General features: G+C 39.8%; 1 protein-coding gene across 50 annotated transcripts in view; it reads left to right on the top strand.

The window, feature by feature from the left end:
- Window positions 1-20,377, top strand: part of Ank2 (ankyrin 2) — a 532,749-nt gene that overhangs the window by 471,304 nt on the left and 41,068 nt on the right. For 18 of the 50 annotated variants that reach the window (XM_057793904.1, XM_057793906.1, XM_057793908.1 and 15 more), the window contains 5 exons: window positions 1,972-2,116; window positions 8,124-8,226; window positions 8,902-9,005; window positions 13,235-13,270; window positions 19,421-19,645. In XM_057793904.1, coding sequence (XP_057649887.1) covers window positions 1,972-2,116; window positions 8,124-8,226; window positions 8,902-9,005; window positions 13,235-13,270; window positions 19,421-19,645 — 613 coding nt within the window. Of the gene's footprint in view, window positions 1-1,971; window positions 2,117-4,335; window positions 4,348-8,123; window positions 8,227-8,901; window positions 9,006-13,234; window positions 13,271-19,420; window positions 19,646-20,377 lie in introns of all 50 variants that reach the window. The other 32 variants (XM_057793899.1, XM_057793905.1, XM_057793898.1 and 29 more) reach the window with 5 other exon arrangements.

The raw sequence follows: 20,377 nt of genomic DNA, 5'->3' as shown, positions 1-20,377 counted from the left end.
CTCTTTTGTGGGATTGGTGGCCGAGGAGGGCAATATGGATAAGATTCTAGACCAGGTTTTCAGGAAGATGGGAGCCCGAAGGCTCTAGAAATGGAGGTAGATGAGCATTAAGTTCTTCTACTTCTCCTGGTACATACTTTCTACCATTCAGTGATGATAGGTAAAACAATGGTATTTTTATGTGCAAATAACCTGGAGAGAAATTGTATGCAGCATCAAGAAGATTTAGCTGGAGACAAGTACCCCTTCTGTTTAACAGTGTTGGTGAGATTCTAGACAGTTTCACTAGCACTAGGACGTCATGCTCTATTCCTAAGGCTCACTATGGGTGCCTTGAAAACTCTGAAGCCTCACTTTTAATACACTGAGCATATCAGATGCTGGAGCCAGACATTCTCCTCACAAAATCCATCATCAGGCAGAGAATTGGGGAGAATATTAAGGACAGCCACAGGTGTCATGAACTCAGTATGATCTGAGGGTTTCAAATAGTGCCTTGGCTTGTCATCAGAGTTTTTAAAAGGATATATTTTATTTTAAATATACTGTTCAGATGGCTGGTTCTCTATTTGTAACACAATTCCATAATCATAAGAGAGGGAGGTTAGGGATGTGTTCATTCCCAGGGTCTCACAGATCAGCTAACCTAGTGCCTTGCTCTATCAGACTGCAATTCTGCAGCTAGACTCTGCCTTCCCTCCCCTGTATTTCTTTGCACCTCTTGAACCTTCTTCTCACCAGGACATAGCAAGAAAGAGGTTGAGTAAGAAAATCTAAAATGCCAGCCCTGTTTTATTATGAAGTATTGAGAAGTTTGAAGATACAAGTAACAGAAACTTATTTTGAGTTTAACTTTGCTCCCTGTGACCACCTTGGCTGCTGGGTGATTAGAGTCAAAATTGGAAACAGGAGAGACAGGTTGACTTCTGCAAACAGCTGACTTGGGAAGTGCAGGGTGCCCTAATCTGTGTAGTAGTAGGGACTTAAGTCAAGTTCAGTTGTATTGGATCCTTGGGTTGGGGTAGGGGAAGAAGGGCAAGAGGAAGATGCAAGTCAACTTTTGAAAATTTAGTGATGTTTGGCTTCTTGTTCAAGGGATATGTAAGATACAGCTTTTGTTGTGTGATGGATTTTGCATCTCACACATGAAAATAGGTCACAGACTGTCTTCCCAAATGCTAATTAAACTCTCTAAAAGAAGATTAGTTTTATGCCCAAGTTAGAGCATGCCTAGATTTTAGTAGTGCTGTTCTTAGAATTTATTTCAACTTCCGTGCTCTTTTGCTGTTGTGTGTATTTAATCTTATAAAATACTATTATCATATTTGCAACCAGCAATATGGTTTAGCAGGTAACTTGATGGCTGCTAAGCCTGACAAACTGAATTAATCCTGGGTCCCACACAGTGGAAGGAGAGACCACATTCCTCTGACCTCTTTCACACGTGTTGTGTATACACACAAAACAGAGGCGTACACAGAGAAGCAAATACACACACAAAACACAACAACACACACATATACATTAAATAAATAAATTTGGAATCTCTCATTTATTATAGAACAATAGATATTTCTTAGCATTTTGTCAATGGCATTAAGAGTCTGTTAATACTGGATCATACCCAGAATTATTGAAGCTACTGCGAGAATTTTAGTAGTCTGCACACTAGGCTTACCTTTAAGCTAAACTAGCCATTGTGATAACAAACATAATGAACAACGTCCATTGAGAGGTATTCAAAGAATTAATTATAATCAGAGATTTATTTTTTCTTGGTGCATTTTAGGGAAATGGATCAATTCCTTAACCCCGTGTAGACATGCGCATGTACTCTGTGTCTTCCTGCTGTGCAGTGCTTTGCGGTTATCCAAGCTGCCATGTGAAGGCCCTTCTTAATTATGGGCATATTTCATTGCTGGCACTAAATTCAACAAGTAACTTCTTGCCCCATCCTCTGGTTACCTTAAGGTGATGACACAATGACCGGCGATGGAGGAGAATACCTTAGGCCAGAAGATCTCAAAGAACTTGGTGATGACTCGCTGCCCAGCAGCCAGTTCTTGGACGGCATGAACTACCTGCGGTACAGCCTGGAAGGAGGAAGATCTGATAGGTATCCACCAAACTTCCTTTGAATGTCCAACAGAAGTGTGCACAACACATTTTTTTAAAACTCAACACCCCCTTCCCTTTCCTATTTTTATTTTGGTTTTTAGAGATAAGGTCTCACTGTGCATCCCAGAATGGCATGGAACTTTCTCAGATGAACAACTTGTTGGGTGTTGGGCTTGCATTACAGGCAGGTACCACTCTGCCTGGCTGACCACTTACTTTTTCTAGTGGTGATAATTAACGTAGACACAGTTATTGAACACTTAATGGGGAGCTCACCATGTTCTTCAGCTAACATGCTATCTCGTTCATGTCTCTAACCCTTTAAGTAGAGCCTATTTTGAAGGACAGGAAACAAGTTCAGAGACACCGATTAATGTGGTAGAGTCGTTCACCTACTGCGAAGCTGAGTGAGGGTGAGCAGGGGGCCCTGCCTTTCAAAGTGATATATTTAACCAGCTGCCACATGGTTCTGTAGGCAAATTCTAAGGACGGTTTTGCCTGGCAGATGTGCTTAGCATCTCCAGGTACCTCTAATTCTAACTTAACTATGGGTGCTGTAATTTCTGTGTCAACAAAATAACGAAGACTCATAGAAAACAGTGCAAAGGGAAGCTGCCCTGTAGTTAATGTTTCCATTAAGAAACAAAGACATGATCTTCTGAGGTGCACTGAGCCGACTTTATAGACAAATCTCAGGAGGCTTTCTAATATTCTGAACTGTGAAATTCAGTGTTATCTTGGCTACCACTAACTAATACACCTGGTTCTTGCTACTCTCAACAGCAAGATGAATAAGCTTATTCTAGGTACTTCTTCCAAAGTATGGCTGCTAACCTGGGTCACATGTCTGCCTGTCCATGTTACTGTAATGTCTCTCCCATCAACACTCGCATGCTCGTGGTACAAAGCTGGTTCTTTTGCCAGCTACGTTATGAATTTCCCACCTATGTGCAGCTTACAGAATTATCAATTCTACATTGATAATTTATTAAAGGCAACCTATCTGGTACTCCTTGAGTACCAGGATCCCCTACCTCATTTTTCCCCCTCTTGTTTTGTACCTCCCTTTTTTTTTTTCCTTTCTTTTTTTACTGTGTTAAGTTCATTCTTGAGCTGAGCATGCTGGTAAGTCCTGGAGGTACCAACCTGATTAAAATGCATGCACTAAATTTATAACCTAAGAGAGACTCTAGAAGGCCAGGGTACAAGAGCATAGAGTGCCTCTGCAGGACAGAGGTTCAAGCTTCCTGACAGACAGAAGCCCAAACACAGGCAGAACACAGAGCAACGATGCTGGGAAAGGCAGGGGACACTTAACTGTGGGAGCAGCTAAGGCTTTTGCTAGCGGTGACACACAGGTACAGTGGGCCGGAGTGGGGGCGTGAAGGGAGGTAGTGACACCTGTGTTTTATAAGAATCCCTCGTGGAGAGTGGCCCTGGGGCTAGACCACCCAACTGCAGAGTTTGTTTGCTCGGTGGTTACGACCCAGCTGAATTCTAACCCTGGGCCAGCTGTGGAAAGAATCCAGCAGCAACAATTTTGAAACCTGGGTAGTGAGATTTGTTGGAGAGTTTTATGGGGGCAGCTGAGAAAGGAGGGTGACTCCTTGGTTTTGGTGACTTAGGTAGATGGTGACCCTTAAGGTCAGGGTAACAAGGAGGAGCCGCTAGGGGATGTGGGGAAGAGGTGACTGAACCTGTGTTCCATACATTAAATTCTCATCTACTGACAAATTTGGATTTATAATCTGAGGTTTTTTTTTTAAAAAACAAAACAAAACAAAACAAAACAAAACTATGTTTCAACATGAAACATTTTCTGTGACTTTGTGTGAATTCACAATATTCTACACTCCAACCAAAGAATAATTTATTTTTATCAGTTTCTAATTATTTAAAAAATGCCTGATTCAGTCATATTTTCCCTTTTCAAACTAAGATTTGAGAATTATAGTGTCCTTTCCATAGAGTAAGAAACTTACCAGCATTTAAAGACAGAGGCATGGAACAAATACCGCATGTTTTTGTCTTAGGGTCCCACCTGCATCTCTTGACCGCCACATGTACACAACAAGTCCACAACAGAGTATGGGCAACATCTCGTTTTCATGTTTTATTAGTTACTATTTTGGTTTTGCTTGAGCAGTTCGGCACGCCACTTTTTTGGTAACCATTCTCCTTTTTCATTTATTTCTTTATTTGGTCTGCTCTCAATAGTACCATTCCCAGGTAGGTATTACATAGCATGCAACCATGGCCTGCCTGTACACATCCGCATTCCCTGCTCACTGCTCACTGTGTATATACTTGTGTGTGTGCGTGCGTGCGTGTGTGTGCGTGTGGTGCTTAGAGTTTCTTACATTCTAGAACTATGGATCTTTGCCCCTTTGTGCTAAATTTAGTAACTGCTGGAGTTGGAAGAGATGCTCTGTTATTGGAACGACAGGGCCACAAGAACCAGGCCCAAGTCTAATTCCTACAGTGCCACCTTGTGGCTAATGACACAGGAGCATGGCTTCCCCAGACACACTAAGCATCCTATCTATATATACTTGGAGAAGATAGAGAAAGCGTTCTGGTGCCTAAAACACATTCAACTTAATGTGCACTGAACGAAAACACAATTAAATTATAATCAGTTGGATTTTAGTTCATTTATTATTATTATTTCTTGCAACTTAAAAATACTGTCCAAATTCAAAAAGAAAACTCCAAACAGCAGAAAAGCCACAGAAACATTTTGTATATACTTGTTCAATAGAGATTCAAACTCCATAAGTTGAATATCTACCATTATAGTTTAATAAACTAGTAATTATTACATTTATTTAAATCCCTAAGTCAGTTGTGTAAAGGGGAAAGTGTGATTGAGTCCTTCCTTGTATCCCCCAACTGAACAAGTAAGATTTAATTTCCTTGGACATATTACTCTCGGTGTATTAACTGAAAATGAGTTCCCGGTTCCCGAAGTCATTTCTTTTTAATGGTAACTCTGTTGTAAAATATTAAAACATTTCTGTAATGCTTCCTGCCAAATGTGGGCAACTTACAGTCCAGAGCATCAAAGTATTCCAACATTTTATTCTTGCTATTATTTTGTCAGAGAGAATTATGTCTCTGCTGTTAGAATATCCCAGCCATATTTACTTCAGTTAAGCAGATTCTGTGATCACATCAAGAAGAAAAGAACAGTTAGGAAACACAAAGCTTGGTTCACCATCCAGTTAGCATTTCAGAAGGCTGGCAGCAGAGAGAGAAAGCTCCATAGGTTCCACGAAGAAAGGAACGGTCAGAAAGGGGCCTTGCCCTTCTCCCCAGTCGATATACCCTAACATCTGCCCTTCTATTTTGTAGTCACTTTTTTGTGGATACGTTTTCTTTTTCCTTGTTAGTTTTAAGGCAAGACAAAGTGAGTAAAACCACCAGACTCTCTTGCTACCTCTTGTAAATAAACCAATTAAGAGACAGAGAGACAGACCCAGGAATCAGGAGTTGGCCATCAGGAACTCACCTTTGGTACTGGTGCTAACTGGGGGGCGGAATGCTACACTTAGAGCCACTGAGATCTTTCATGCCACTCTCTTCAGATAGACCTGTCAACTGGGCACTGTCGCTCCCGGGATCAGTGAGACCCAGTGCCTTCTGTCACAGTTTAGGTATAATACAATCCTGATAGCTTTGTCACAGGGTTTTATGTGTAATGCCTTTGTTACCACTGTTTAATTTCACAGTATAAATTTCCATTTTAAACCAGTGTTTCTTCTCTACCTAGGGTGCATTAAAAGGTCAGTTTTACCTAGCAAATGAGCTGGCCTTTGGAACCAAGTGTTCTTAGCGGGTTTATATCTTTTGTAGTATTAATTCACCCACAGCTAACATCTCTATTATGCAAAGTTATGGTCTGAATATTTAGATTATAAAACCATGGCTAGAGATTATGTGATTACTAAATCTGGGCCCAGTAGATGGCACTTGATGGGAAAAGAAGATGACTGAGCCCACAGACTCTATCATTTCATAAGTTTGGCCCTCTGCCTTTGGCCAAAGTCAAAACAAATTAAAGAGTAGAATGTAAGCATGCCAGACTGTTGCTGGGGACAAAACGCTCTGGCGCATCTCTGCTGTCGTTCTGGCTTAAAGCAAGGAAGAGCAACACTTTAGTCCACCAGCAGAAACACACTTTTGCTAAATTGAAAGATTGTTATCCTGGTTATTGAATTCCTATCTCAGCCTAAATTTAAGACCTCAGCAAGACCCCATCAAAAGCCAATTCCACAGCTATAAAGTCAGCTGTCCGCTCAGTTGCTGCCTCTTGCTAGAGTTTAAACCTCAGCTGATTAGTTACCAAGGCACCCAGGCTGCCTGTGCCCTGTGTTATGACTCTCAGTCTACCCCAAAGGCCTGGAAGAACGGAGTTCAAATTACATTTTGTTTCATTTTATTAAGAAAAAATAGATTTACAGTACAGTCAATATTTCTTTTAGACATATCACTTACTCTTTAAAGTGTGAGCTCTGGAAACCTACTGACAAACCACAGGAAAATGTTACTATGACTAATCCTTCAAATAGCCAGTTATCACCGACACCTCATGTATCAGAGCACATGGTTACAAACTTTGATGCATTTGTAAGATCACACTGTTTCTACTAATCCACACGCTTATTTTCCTTTTATTTAATGCGAGTTTTCCAGTCAGTCCATAATTCTACCATGCTTCACCGACCAGTATCTACTAGGTGAAAGGAAATGGAAGTTTGCTTCTATAGTTTTAGGAAAGCTTGCTTATCCTTTGTTTTACCCATTTGTGGTTTTTGGCTAATAGTTTGAATGTAAACTATTAATTTCTGGGCTATGTATAAAATCTATATGTGATACAGTATTTAAAATATCAATCTATAAGCTAAGCATGGTGCTTAGACCTGTAATCTCAGCACTTGGGAGACTGAGGCAGGACTACCAAGAGTTCAGGGCCAGTCTGGGTTACATAGTGAGTTCCAGACTAGCCTGGGTGACATAGTAAGACCCTCCTTCAGGAAAATAAAAAAGATAACACCAAATGCCATTTGAGTATAAAGATTGGTTAGAATGAATGAATTATGCAAAGTACAATTTCTTGTCCATTACATTTGAGTCTATAATTTGGAATAACAAAATTCAGATTTATCAAAATTATAAAGCATTGACTAGCAAGGCCATAATTCCATTTTGAAGTCCAACATCACTTTTGGGCAGTGTCCTTTGGCGATTTGTCCATGTTTTGGCGTGTGTCTGGTTGGGCTGGTGCTGAGTTCCCCCTGCTCTTGCCTCTCATCCCCATGGCAACGAACACTCTTTAGGACTTCCTGCACTACACTCAGGGCATACAGAGAGGACACTGCTCTCCTCTGAAATAACAGCACTGCTGGACTCTCCGGAGATAAACAAGAGGAACTCTGCTTCCACAGGAAGCACACATCTGGCTGCAGTTCATTTCACTCTGTGCCTTCCAGGGGAGGACACTGACGTTCAGCCATTCCCAGTGTGGAGAGAAAAGACGCATGGGACGAGAATGGAAAGTCAAGGGCAAAAACCGAAACCTGCCTTTTCGTTTTGCTTTTGCTCTCTGAGCGCTGTCTGCCTTCCACCAAATACTTTCCCATGGCTTCAGGCAGGTTATTTTGCCCAGACTGAAGAATTTTTACCTGTATAGATAGATTGCTTCTACTGGCAAATAAATGACGGATGCTGGTTTCAAATATTTCTGGAAAGAAAACAAATCAGATTAGGAGTATCACATTTAACTTGTGGATTCCCCTGTGCCCTTGCCATTCACTGTGAAGCAGAGTCTGAGGATGTGCCTAAGCTGTTGGGCAGAGAGTTAGGGCCACGCTGAGACCTGTGTCCCCTGGAAGTTGCACTTTAGCTAATAGCACGCTTTTTTCACTCTCCTGCTCGGCTCATTTCATCTTCCCAACCCTCCACCGCTGTTGCTTCATGATCATGACCTCCTGCCAACCTACCAGCCTCCGATCCTTCAGTTCCGACAGGTCTCACACCCTGAGCCATGCATCGTACCTGAGGGACAGTGCCATGATCGACGACACGGTTGTGATTCCCAGCCACCAGGTACATGACTTTCTTTCCGTCTTCATGTCTGATTCCAAATGCCCTAGTATCGCAGATATCCCGAGGAAGCCGGGTGGGGGTGGGGCTCTAGAGAGAGAGAGAGAACAACAAAAACCTGAATTCATTCTTAACAAAAAAATTAGGGTAAGAGATTTGAGGGTGTCCTACAATCTGCAAATGTTCACCAGATTTTTCACTGAACATTTGGTCCCTAAATAATACACTGTTTCTTTCTTTAGCCACACTGAATTCCTCTATGGAGATTTTTATATAAAAATTTGTGTTGTATAAGTAGTATCTTCATTATGAAAAAAAAATCAGGACATGTTTATATGATGAATGGTACCTTGTAAAATACATTTTGTTGCATATTTAAAGGAGCTATGAGAAAAGGCTTTAAAGTTTATTTTGAAATCTATTAACTTTAGGTATAATGTTTTTCCCCTTGATGGACTGGATATAGGGGAATAGAGGAACAGTAGCTCTCTTCAAAATCACTCTTGCTATAATATAATTCAGAAGGGAATGCTCTAGAAGAGATGATTTGATTTTATGTTTTTAAATAAAAAATTTCTGTCAGAGCACCTATTGTTTGCTGCTCTTTCAGAATTCATTGTATTTTACTTGAGTTTTGAAGCAGTGTTTTTCATTAAATCTGATGTTCTTTGTGTGTAGGTGTCAGCTCTAGCCAAGGAGGCAGAAAGGAATTCTTATCGTCTGAGCTGGGGCACGGAAAACTTAGACAACGTGGCTCTTTCTTCCAGCCCTATTCATTCAGGGTGAGTGAATCAATATTATGTATCCAGATCAAGAGGTAAAAAGAGATGAGAAAAGTCACAGCTTTGTCCAGCGGCTTTAGTGGATGCTTAGCTTACTGAGGAGGTGACCTTTGTTTCAACTTGTGACTGACTTTGCTTTTTTTCCACCATGGTTCCAGCCGCACCAATGAGACAGCAAAATGAGGTTGAGTTTGGCAGAGAAAACTGGTGTTTTAGCATAACCAACTGGAATAGAATCACCTTCTCACAAATTGTGTGTGCAGTCCTTAAAGCCGTCTTTCAAAAGGAGGCCAGGCCAGCTGCTGGATCGAAAGTTTCAGTCTGCTAAGGGGAATGACTGGCCTTGAAATAAACGCCTTTCCTCACATAGTGACACATTTAATACAATGGTTACGACCACAGGCACACACAGATGGATCCATACACTCAATGAGGGGTAGAAATAAAGAGTTCACATTCAAGTGGTGATTTTCTCAGATGTCCTTTCAATGTCTTTCCACATTGCCTGCTTGTCACTCTCTAAGAGTTAAAGCCATACTTGGAACAGGACTCCCCAGCATTCTCAAGGTTTTAGAGATTCCTTTGGAGTATAAGATCAACTAAGTACAGGCCACATCTCTTACAGATCTAAAATATAATACTTTCTGAATAGTTTTCTATCCTCATGTTTTAGTAATATTTAAGTGAAATTTCTACCTATATTTTATGTAACAAAAGGGACTATTTTGGCTTTAATTATTATCCCAAAATCCTATGTATAATCTCTGTAAATGTTTTGAGCAATGGGTCCTCTCTTGTTCGAAGTGTTTTAAAATAAGCCTCCTTCCAGGAAAATACTCCATGACATTGTAAACACTTTGGACTTTTTAGTCTAATAGTCTACTAAATGCCATAGAATATAAAATTAGGTAGATATTGAAAATAAACACCCTATTTTCCTTGTTAAGTAATTGCAACTACTTGGTACAGTACAACTTGCTCGGAGGCTTTAAAAAAATAAACTCCATTCAAATTTAATTATTCTAACTGAAAAATGGAAAAATTAACATCTCTATTATAAATTGGTCAAAAAACAACAATAGTATTGCCTTCTACTACTGGGGTCCCCCTCATGATGAATAAGGGAGAAGAGAGGTCTAGACCTCTAATGACAAAAGATAAGAATCCAGACTCCACACCACGAAATAAAAACATTATTTTAGGTAAAATATAACAACAATAGCTGAATTTTTAAAAAGAGTGAATGTAACAAAAAGAGTAATAGCTTAGTTTTCAAATTAATTATTAGCCTTAAAAAGGGAATTTTTAAGCTTTTTACTGAAGGTCATAAAAACACATTAGTTCATCAATATCCAATCTATTTCACCAAACTAACATCTGTGAGTTTATCATGGCTAATGGTTACATCATTGTGCTGGACTACTGGTAATGAAACATCAGCATCCAACAGCTAAAGATTAATAAGTTAAGATACACACCTTTTAAAAAAGATATGAACCTATAAAAATTGGTCTGCAGCAAACCATCTTTTGTGCATTACAAACGTTTATTATACTGATCGCAGTTACTCGACACTGACTGTATATTGAAATCATTGTGGGGCCTTAAAGACATCAAAGTCCAAGCCGCATCCCAGATGGATTCTGCCTGAATCTCCAATCTCAGGCTTCTGTATTTCTGTGAGTCCAGGTTTGGGAAAAACTTTGCTCAGTAAAGACGCTTTGGTCAGGAAGAGTAGTTAGTACACACCTGGTTCTCTGTAATGTTCCTCATTTCATCCATCTCATTTCTACTTATATATTCATTCTCTACATATTTGTTAAACTCTGCAAAGTGCTAGACTCTATCAACTGTCAAGTAGAGAAGGAAAACCTAGCCGCATCCCTTCCAGGGGCACTTCAGGGAGTGTTCTATGAAGTCAAAAGACCATGTGACTGAGAGGATTGTTCTGGGTAACTCTGTGCCTTGGCATCAGACCGTCTTAACTCAGACCCTGATACCAACTCTCGCTATATGGCAGTGGGCATATTATGGGAAAAGTTCTCTGAGTTTCTGTTTACTTCTCTATAAAATGAGTGTTATATATTTATTCTATTGGGGATTTTTAAAAAGTAAACGCTTTTGATATCTTCAAACTTTACCTAGAAACAATAAGGACTCAGCCTAAAATAACTTTCACTATTTTTACATTCTCCCTAGATACATCCCACATTTCCCACAATCTCTAAATCAGTTAAACCAGACATGCCCAAGTCTTCTGAATGACAGTACACATGCATGCAGCCTATGATGGCAATATGGCTTCGTTTCTACCAGGTAGCATCATCTGTTGGTGATCTGTTGGTTGAGCAAACATGGGGCTACAGATGACTCTAGGGAGCGGGAAAATTACTCTTGAAAAGTTAAGGATTCTAAGAGCTGTGACGTTTGAAAGTAATTGTCATATTAATATATATGAGTAGCATTTATCGTATCTTGTAATATTTATTATTAATCACTCATAATATATCAGGTTCCTAAGTAGATATTTTTCAAGGATCTGAGTTTTAATTCACTTAAAATGTAAGGAAAAGGTGACTTTTCGGTAAGGGAACAGTGAAGAGAGCTTATGATTATACCTAGCTTATACATGAGGATAATACTGCATCAAATTCAAGCTGCATTTTCTACCACTAATCAGTACTGATTGTTTACCTTCACTCTACTTCATTTTTAAGAGATGTTCTTGGCTGAAAAGGACTGGGTCAATGATTAAACCCTGCTTCCTGCATGGATGCATTTAGTATTTGGACAAATGAGAGGCTTGACTTTTTGTTATTATTTGAGTTTTGTAACTGACTCCTAATGATTCCAAGAAGCAGTTATTCTTAGAGGCTCCCAGTGGAGGTCATGACAGTAAAGTTTTTACAAGAAAATATGAACTTCACGATTCTTCTTAATTAACTGTATGCATAATAAATTGTCTGATATAAGGCAGTTTATACCAATGATTTGTTTTGCAACTCACTTTATATATTGCCACTCCGAAAGTCTTCGTAATGTTTTAGTGATATCCAAGTACTACTAATTAAATACCAACTCATGAGGTGTTAGACACAGTAAAATAAAGTCCCAAGAATATGATCTTTTAAAACATACTGAAGACAACTTTGTTGTGAACCTTGCACGACACTTAAAAAAAAAAGTCATAAAAGCTGTTTTCAAAACTGTTTGCTCAAATCACAGAATGTTTGAGGACATAAGGCAGCCAAGTTTCTTTTGCATGGGACAAATATAATATAAGCACTTACAGAAGCTCTTCCAGTGTTTAATTTAGCTTTTCATGTTTCTTAAAATACCTTGGGAGTTCTTATATCCACAAAGGCTAATTTTTTCAGATAAAGAAGGTTGTTTTATAAAGTAGCAAATCAACTGATCTGGAACTTTAAATTTCTGGTTCATTGAATAAAATATACTTACATGTGTCAGCAAATATTGGAACATTCTGAAACCCTGGGCGGGGGGTGGGGTTAAGGAAGCAGACTCCATGGGGAAAAGAGTTGTGAAGAGTAGGGCTATAGTGTGGGACTAGACATTAGGTATTAGGAGGATGACCGCAATGCTCAAAGCAGGCAATTGTACCTTGAGGAAAACACGAAGACAAAGTCTGCATAGATCTTTACTACCCACTAGTAGGTGATTAATGTTACCTACTCTGCCGTAGACTTTATACTCTGTCACAGAAGCTATCATTGACACTGTTCCTTTACAGTTTGTGTTTGATCTGCTGTAGCCCAACAGGGAATTATCTTACCAGAAAAGTCTCAGAAGAATTGCAGATGGACATCAGTTGAATCGAAGCTACAGCTACAGAATCCAAGACTTTGTACTTGTCATTATATTATCACGTGGTGTTTCCTAGCTCTTGGAAACTTCGTCTTTGCTAAGTGTCCCCACAAAGCAATGCTAAGGCTTCACTTCCCTATGAGTGACTATGTACCATCCCTAGATTCCTAAGCTGGGAGTGGCCTCGAAGGTTCCAAAGCTTGTTCTTCTCTCTGCGTACATAGAGTGACATTTCAGTTATGTTTGCATAGAGTGATACTTTACTTGTATTTCCATCTTTTTTTTTTCAGTGAACACTGTGTTGGTATATGAATTAAATATTTGAATCATAGTCACATCTAATTTCATTCTTTATATTTCCTTATCCACTCCTTCTCTGTGCTAAAGTATCTATTCTATTGCAGCCGTGCCTCTCCATGTCTTGATCGAGACAACAGCAGGTGAACCTCTGCGTAATTCCTTCTCTGAACATGTCTCATGTTCTCCTCTCCCTCACCATCTCCTTCTGCCTGTGCCGCACCTCAGGATGCTTTAGTTTTGATGATGTCTAGTGAAACATAGACAGAGGCTTACGTTCTCCAAATCAAGGTCATTGCTCACTTTTCCAAGGAAAAGTGGGTATATTTAATACAGTTGGTATGACGTTGGCTGGATCAAAATGAAAATGGACTCCTGTTTTGGTCATGGCCTCCACATCTCAGCTTCTTTGTGAGGAAAAGTGCTACATCCAAGTAAAATCTTATGTTCCCACAATTACGCAAATTGGTAGAGCTATTTTGAAGTTTTATTAAAGGTTGTGATTTTTTTAGTAGCACAGACCTTTTCTTCTTTGTTTTGCTCTTATCTTGCCATATTCTAGGTGAGCCAAAGGCTAAAAGCTTAATAATAGTACATATCCTTGCTCCTCTGTTTCAAGTTCAACCTTTTGATATTTTGGAATTGTGCTATAGAATGGCTTATCTGCATTCTAAATATAGCAATCGGTCTGTATTATTTAGATGAAGTTATTTTAAAGTTCCCTTTGGGCTACTAATTATAGTATTTATATTCTTTATCCATCCATGATGATAATATGGGTTATCCCTCTAAATTAAGATGGCTGTATATTTTCAGTTTTGAAGGTTGTAAGCATCCTTTCCTGTCTTCTCAGGCACACCCTAAATATTGCATTTCTATTCTCGAACAGAGCAATTTGTGAACAATTACTGAGTGATTTGAACAAATTTGAATCACCCTTTCCAGTGACATTTTTTAAACCCATGCTTTAGTTTGTGGGATTTGGAGAACTAGGAAGCGACTGGAGAAGGATGGAGCAGGCAGCTCCTGGTGTGGTTTCAGACCACGCTGAGAATCAGAGCAGATGTCAGGCCCTCTGCTGTGCACACGGCATCACTGAAGCACCCTGATGGATCTTTTCTCCTGTCCTTCACCCAGTGACTAACTCCGAATGCTGCAGTCTCCTCCCTGTTCCCAGTCCATGGTCCTAGATGAGTTAAATGGAAATTCGAAGTATCAGTACCTCTGGGGGTGTACAGTGTAGTCATTTTCAAAGTCCAAATCCTTGTTTTCTGCGCTCTCCTCTGAAGCATGTACCTGTTCAGCTAATCAAATTGCATATTTATCAGCAAGTCATCTACCTAATAAAAGTGAATCATGTTTGCTTTTATTTCTTTTTAAATTGTGAAAACATTGTATCTCACAATTTAGAAAACTTCAGAGTTTCTACTTTGCATGACTGCTGTCATTTGAAGAGTTAGATGCATCAGAGCCAATGTCCTCTGGTTATCCCCCCCAACTCTATGTAGTCTTAAGTCCATGTCTAATGCAGTATGCCTATGCATTTTTCAAGAAAGTATCTATTTAACCATGGGTCAGAAACTATATTTATTGGAGTAGTAACAGTTTGCTTTCCAGTTAGGAAACCCTCCAGAGTGGCTAAAATCAAATATTTACGTAGGTTGACTGATCTAGTTAGCCATTAGCTGCATCAAATTTGTAATATTAGGCAGTCACTACAGAGTTTATTCACCTAAATCTCTTAATTGATGCATAAAAAATAAAAACTAATGAAGTTTTCAACTTGCTTGACTGTGGTTACAGAAATAATTCATAATAGACTTGGAAAGAACATGGTACCACAGCGCCCTGTGCTGTATGTAGTAACAGAATTCTCACAGCCTATTTGAATAATCAATTTCATAAGGCAACCATAAACTCTATTGATCATATTAAACTCCGTAGCGCAAGTGTGAGTGCATTGAAGGTTCTTAATAAGGTTTTTTTCACTGTTTTAGGTGACATATGATGTACATTTCAATGATCATGACATTAAAAAGATAAAAAGGCAGGAAAAAGAAGATCATGGGAGCAGCCATTTAGTAAAGCTGTATTCTTTACCCACTCATGATTTATTTCTCCCTATACCTGTAAATGATGACAGGGCCAGCCCTCAAGACTAGGATGCTTTCAAGCCACACTCCAGAGCTGAACTTTAGTTCACATTTCTCTCACCTTCTTTGCGCATAGCTGCCTTCTTTGGTTTCCTTCCGTTCTTTTCATCTGTTAATGAATCACATTGTCTCATTTCTAATGTCCCCCCCAAACGTGGGAGAATTGTATTCATTCAGTTCACTCCAGCAGGCTAGCTGATGCACTGAAGCCTTGCATTGCTCACTCCTTTTGTCCTCTCTCTTTTCCCACCAGTCCTTATAAGGAAAAGACTCTTGTGGAGTTGCCAGTTGCTTTAGACACGGCAGAGTAACTGGCTCTTAATTCCCTTAGTCACCCAGGTAGTGGCACCTTTTGGTATTCTTCCACTTTTGATGAAAATCTTCAAATGTTTACCCAGTTTTATGCTAGAAACTATTGGGATTGACTGTTTAGCTTTCTGGCTCTACAAGTAAACTCCATTGGTACCTAGGTACAAAGTTCAGGCACTGTTTCTCCTACTCTTTCTGCATAGAGGAGAAGCTCTGGGAATACACTGTGAAGTTCAGTCTTAATTAGTCATTTGATGATTACATAATGAGTCAAATTTGCCTAGAATGTTTACTGCTAGGCTAAACTTACAATGCCCTTTGTTTCTTCTGATGATGACAGTTGTTTTGTGTCTTCCAGACCTTTCTTTTTCTTGGCAGTTTTCATTTCTCTCTCTCCCTCTCTTCCTTCCTCCCTCCCTCCCCTCCTCTCTCTCCTCACTTTCTCAGGAAAATGTCTTCACTGGACTTTGTAGTTTTCTGGTAGCCCGTGTCATTTCTTCCATTACTTGGTAGAACACGGAGGTTTCACCTCCCTGGAGTTTGCCACTTTCCCCTGGATTATGCATTTTGGGCTCTTAATTCTTCCAATTTGCTTTGTATTTGATTCAGTACTTAGGACTGTTTTCTAGATCAGTAAAGACACAGGAATGATTGCTGGGAAGTGTATCTATATGCTGTCTCAGTCTTTAAGTTCTGCTTTTTTTTTTTTTTTTTTTTTTTTGGTTTTTCGAGACAGGGTTTCTCTGTGGTTTTGGAGCCTGTCCTGGAACTAGCTCTTGTAGACCAGGCTGGTCTCAAACTCACAGAGATCCGCCTGCCTCTGCCTCCCGAGTGCTGGGGTTAAAGGCGTGTGCCACCACCACCCGGCTCAAGTTCTGCTATTTTGATTCTCCTTTTCCACAGTCTTTCTTCATACAATCTTATCACTTAAAAAAAAATCACTTTGTTAGATTCAAACTCTTAGTTTTCATAATCTCTCATTTTCTACTAATCCTCTACCCAGGGAAATAACTACACCAAATTTCCTGGTAGAGTATGGGGTAGACTCTTTAAAATTAGACACAGTATTTTCCAGCTGCTTTGCTACATCTGAAGGTAGGGATTTGAGTCATGCTTGATCATAATAGCTGACCAGACATCAAAGAATTCACTAGCTTCATGTCTTGTCCTCTCTGATCCCTGTAAGTGCACACACTTGTCATAGCCTAACATTTCATCTTTAGATTCATTCACTTACTCAAAAATTATTTATGACTCCATACTGTGCACTGTATCCATACTGTAGCGAATACTAGGGGGCTGAGACTGGGCTCACTATTGCTACAGCCCTTTGATGACACCTCCATAGATCAAATCTCATTGACCAAAGAAGTTAGAGGTCCAAGCAAGGAAGAAAGCACAGAGTGACATCTTGGCTTAGAGTGTGAGTCTCTTGGCACAGCTCCTGACATTTATGGTAGAGTAACAGATCACACAAAAGGATTATGGAAGCAGAAACCAGGGAGGAAGTCATACAGAAAAAAGGGGCTTTAGTGGCGCCTGCCAGGGAAAGTAATAGAATATGTCAAGGTCTTAGCTGCTGATTCTCTGTTTTGGGGGTAGACCACCAGAGTATCCTACAAGTTCTTTTTGGTAGAGAATTGATATCCTGGAGGCTAAAGGCCATCACTGGAAAAAAAATACCATGGACATATAAAGGCCTGGGATATGAGTAACTTTGTTTCTTTCTTCAAAAGACATAGATACTCTATGTAACATTAGGCAGATGCTTAATAATTATCTTTTCTAGTTTCAACACCTATATTCTTAGCACATAGTAGCCGAGACTTGAAAAATTCCCTTGGTGTGGTGATAATTTATAGTAGCAGAACTTTAGAGTTAAAGGCAGGAGATCAAGAGTACAAAGTTAATCTCCTGAATGTAGAAAGTTCAAGGTTAGCCTGTATTACACGAGATCCTATCTCAAAAAGTTGACAAGGGAGAAAAATCAAAGGAACCATTAGTGTTAACTATAAATAAGTTGGAAATAGTGCAGCGAGTCTGGAAACACTGCTAGCTGAAACAGCAGCATGTTTCCACTTTCAAATGAAAATCAACATAAACGTACTCAAATAAAAATAAGAGAGGAAAATCCGCATATTCATCTGGAAGTATTTCCAGTTCTTTTCTTGAGTGAATGTCTATCTATATTTAAAAGTCAGAAAGAAAATATTTCAGAATTCATATGAAAGACTAAGAGTGAGAAAAGCTACAGCTTTTTCCCCTCGGGGTGTTTTAATCCCATATGGACTGTTGCTTGTACTCAGCAGTTGTTACCCCTACTGAAAACTCAGCTGCTAGGGGAGAATGGGAGGCCCAGCCTGGCTACTGCATGTGGGAGGACTGTGGCTCCTGTGGTTTCCGCTGCATGACGTGCTTCAGAGGGTTCTCTGGGCTCCTCCGCACCCATTTCTCTTACTAGCAACAGGTTCTCTGTTTAATGGCATGTCTAATGCATTCTGTGTTCTGCTGCCAAGAGGATGCTATGATATTTCACTCGCCTAAAAAAAAAATAACCTAAGTGTATCGTGTTTCTATCCCACAACTTACTTGGGTGGAATACCTTGCAAATGTTTTCAGTGTTGTCATGGAAGTAATATCTAGGCGTGTTGATCTGGCTTGGCGCGGTTATTCGTTGATCTATTAAACACCTATATGTTGCTTCCATTTTGTGGCTGTTGTCAAGACTTTGCAAATGCAGTGAAAATGGGAGAACACTAGCGTGATTGTAGAAGAGCCTACACGCTGTTTACATGTGTCCTCGTGTCTAAGTACAGGACAGCTAGATTGTTATGCTATTTAACTTTTGCTCCTATAGGAGGTGCGTGCCCAAGGGACCTTGGTGAGTGTCACGACGAATGAAGGAACAAGCATTCTAAGCTAAGCTGCTCCAGGATTTGTGACCACCCCAAAGAGACATTAAACTTTCTCTCGGCACAGCCCACAGCCTTAGTCACTTGAGATTACCATTCTTTTTGTCATGATCGATGACCAGTCGAGAAGCCAAAGTTACAGAGATGCTTTTGCAAATTTAAATTACGAATTTCTTCAATTCCAGTTCATTATAATTTGGGCAAAACCATGCCATGCCTCTATCAGCATGAGTCCGGGCATCCCATGCTGGACTTCTCCTGCAGAAAACAGAGCAGAGGGTGTTCTGTTTGTTTCCACTCTTCACCCTCTGTTTCAGTTAGAATAGCTGATCTCTGAGACCTCTTAAAAGTCCAACTATCGCTTTAACCAGAAAATCAGTCCTATTCCAGTTTTCCCATCTTGTAACAAGTCGGCACCTCGGTGATGATGATTTGTGGGCAGGACACACTGGCATGGATTTGACCTTAAGAAAAAGTCTTTAAGGTCGTTTTTCAGTCATGAGATAATATTAAAATCATCTAGACAGATGTAATCTTGGAAAGTTAAGTTGAATTAACTTAAAACATATGACATTTGGTCTTTCCTGTGTGATCTAGCCTTATATTATTTGAACACACGAATTACATAGGATATATAAGAAGAGAGAAGGCTTGCCCACGTTCTTTGCAGTTTAATGCCACTTACTAACAAAAATTGAATTATTCTTCAGTAGCATATGGAGATCATACGGAAATTAAAATAAGTAATACAAATATAGGTTTAAGCATAAACTTGAGAGATACTTTTCCACGGGGCATTTGCATTTAAAAGAATTGTTCTGAGAAGAACTAAAGAGTATAGAAAAGAAACAAACTCACAGACTGTGTTTATCTGCCATATTTCTTCGAAGCATGCCTAATCTTCTCTTTCAATTTTCAGTTTCCTGGTCAGTTTTATGGTGGATGCCCGTGGTGGTGCCATGCGAGGATGCAGGCACAACGGGCTTAGAATCATTATCCCACCTCGGAAATGCACGGCGCCAACGCGAGTCACCTGCCGCCTGGTGAAACGCCATAGACTGGCAACCATGCCGCCAATGGTGGAAGGAGAAGGCCTGGCCAGCCGCCTCATTGAAGTGGGACCTTCTGGAGCTCAGTTCCTTGGGTAAGGGTTTCCCATAAGCCTCCTACTTAGTCTCCGATGGGCTTATGCCCGCTACCCCGAGACCAATGGGATGAAACGCCAAAGGTACGTTAAGCCATTTTGAAAACGAATAGGCTCCTGTGACATTTTTTTTAACATTGGACATAGTGCCTTGATGCCTGACTTCACTTCCATGCTTCCATGATAAGGTGTCAGTGAGTGAAAAATGCAGGTTGCTAGTATTTTTGCTTCTTGAATGTGGGAATAACTATCAGATTCCCAAATGGGATAGCCATGGTTTTTAGACCTTGGTAAGTATTTATGTTTCTTGTCTGAGACTAAAAGGCAAAGTATAAAGAAAAAAAAAGTGCTCTGTTTGAAACACACATTTACCGCCTTGTGTGGTTATGAATCCAGTTGCCACCTTCACTTTGGAGCGGAGTGTTGCCTTCATAGAATATCTAAAGTTCCGTCTAAATGGTGTGTGCGTTTTCTATCATCAAAACTGCTACCTTCAGCCTTGAAGCCATGGTGTAAGATGGAAATACTGAGATTTAACCTCTGCCATTCTCATTTTGGCAATTTTGAGCAGAAATTAGCAGTTCTTCTTCCTTCTGTCTGTTTGTATGGCTACTGTCATACGAGGTGACCCTTCAGTGTATCAGGTGAAAAGTTGCCACTGAATAGTAACAAAATGATGAGACTTTGGAGGGGGAAATGAGTTTCAAATCATTTTGAAATAAATCAATTGTC

Source organism: Chionomys nivalis, chromosome 18 (genome assembly GCF_950005125.1).
Source record: "Chionomys nivalis chromosome 18, mChiNiv1.1, whole genome shotgun sequence".
Lineage (NCBI taxonomy): Eukaryota > Metazoa > Chordata > Mammalia > Rodentia > Cricetidae > Chionomys > Chionomys nivalis.
The sequence above is the reverse complement of the archived record's forward strand: the minus strand, read 5'-3'. Positions and strand labels throughout refer to the sequence as shown.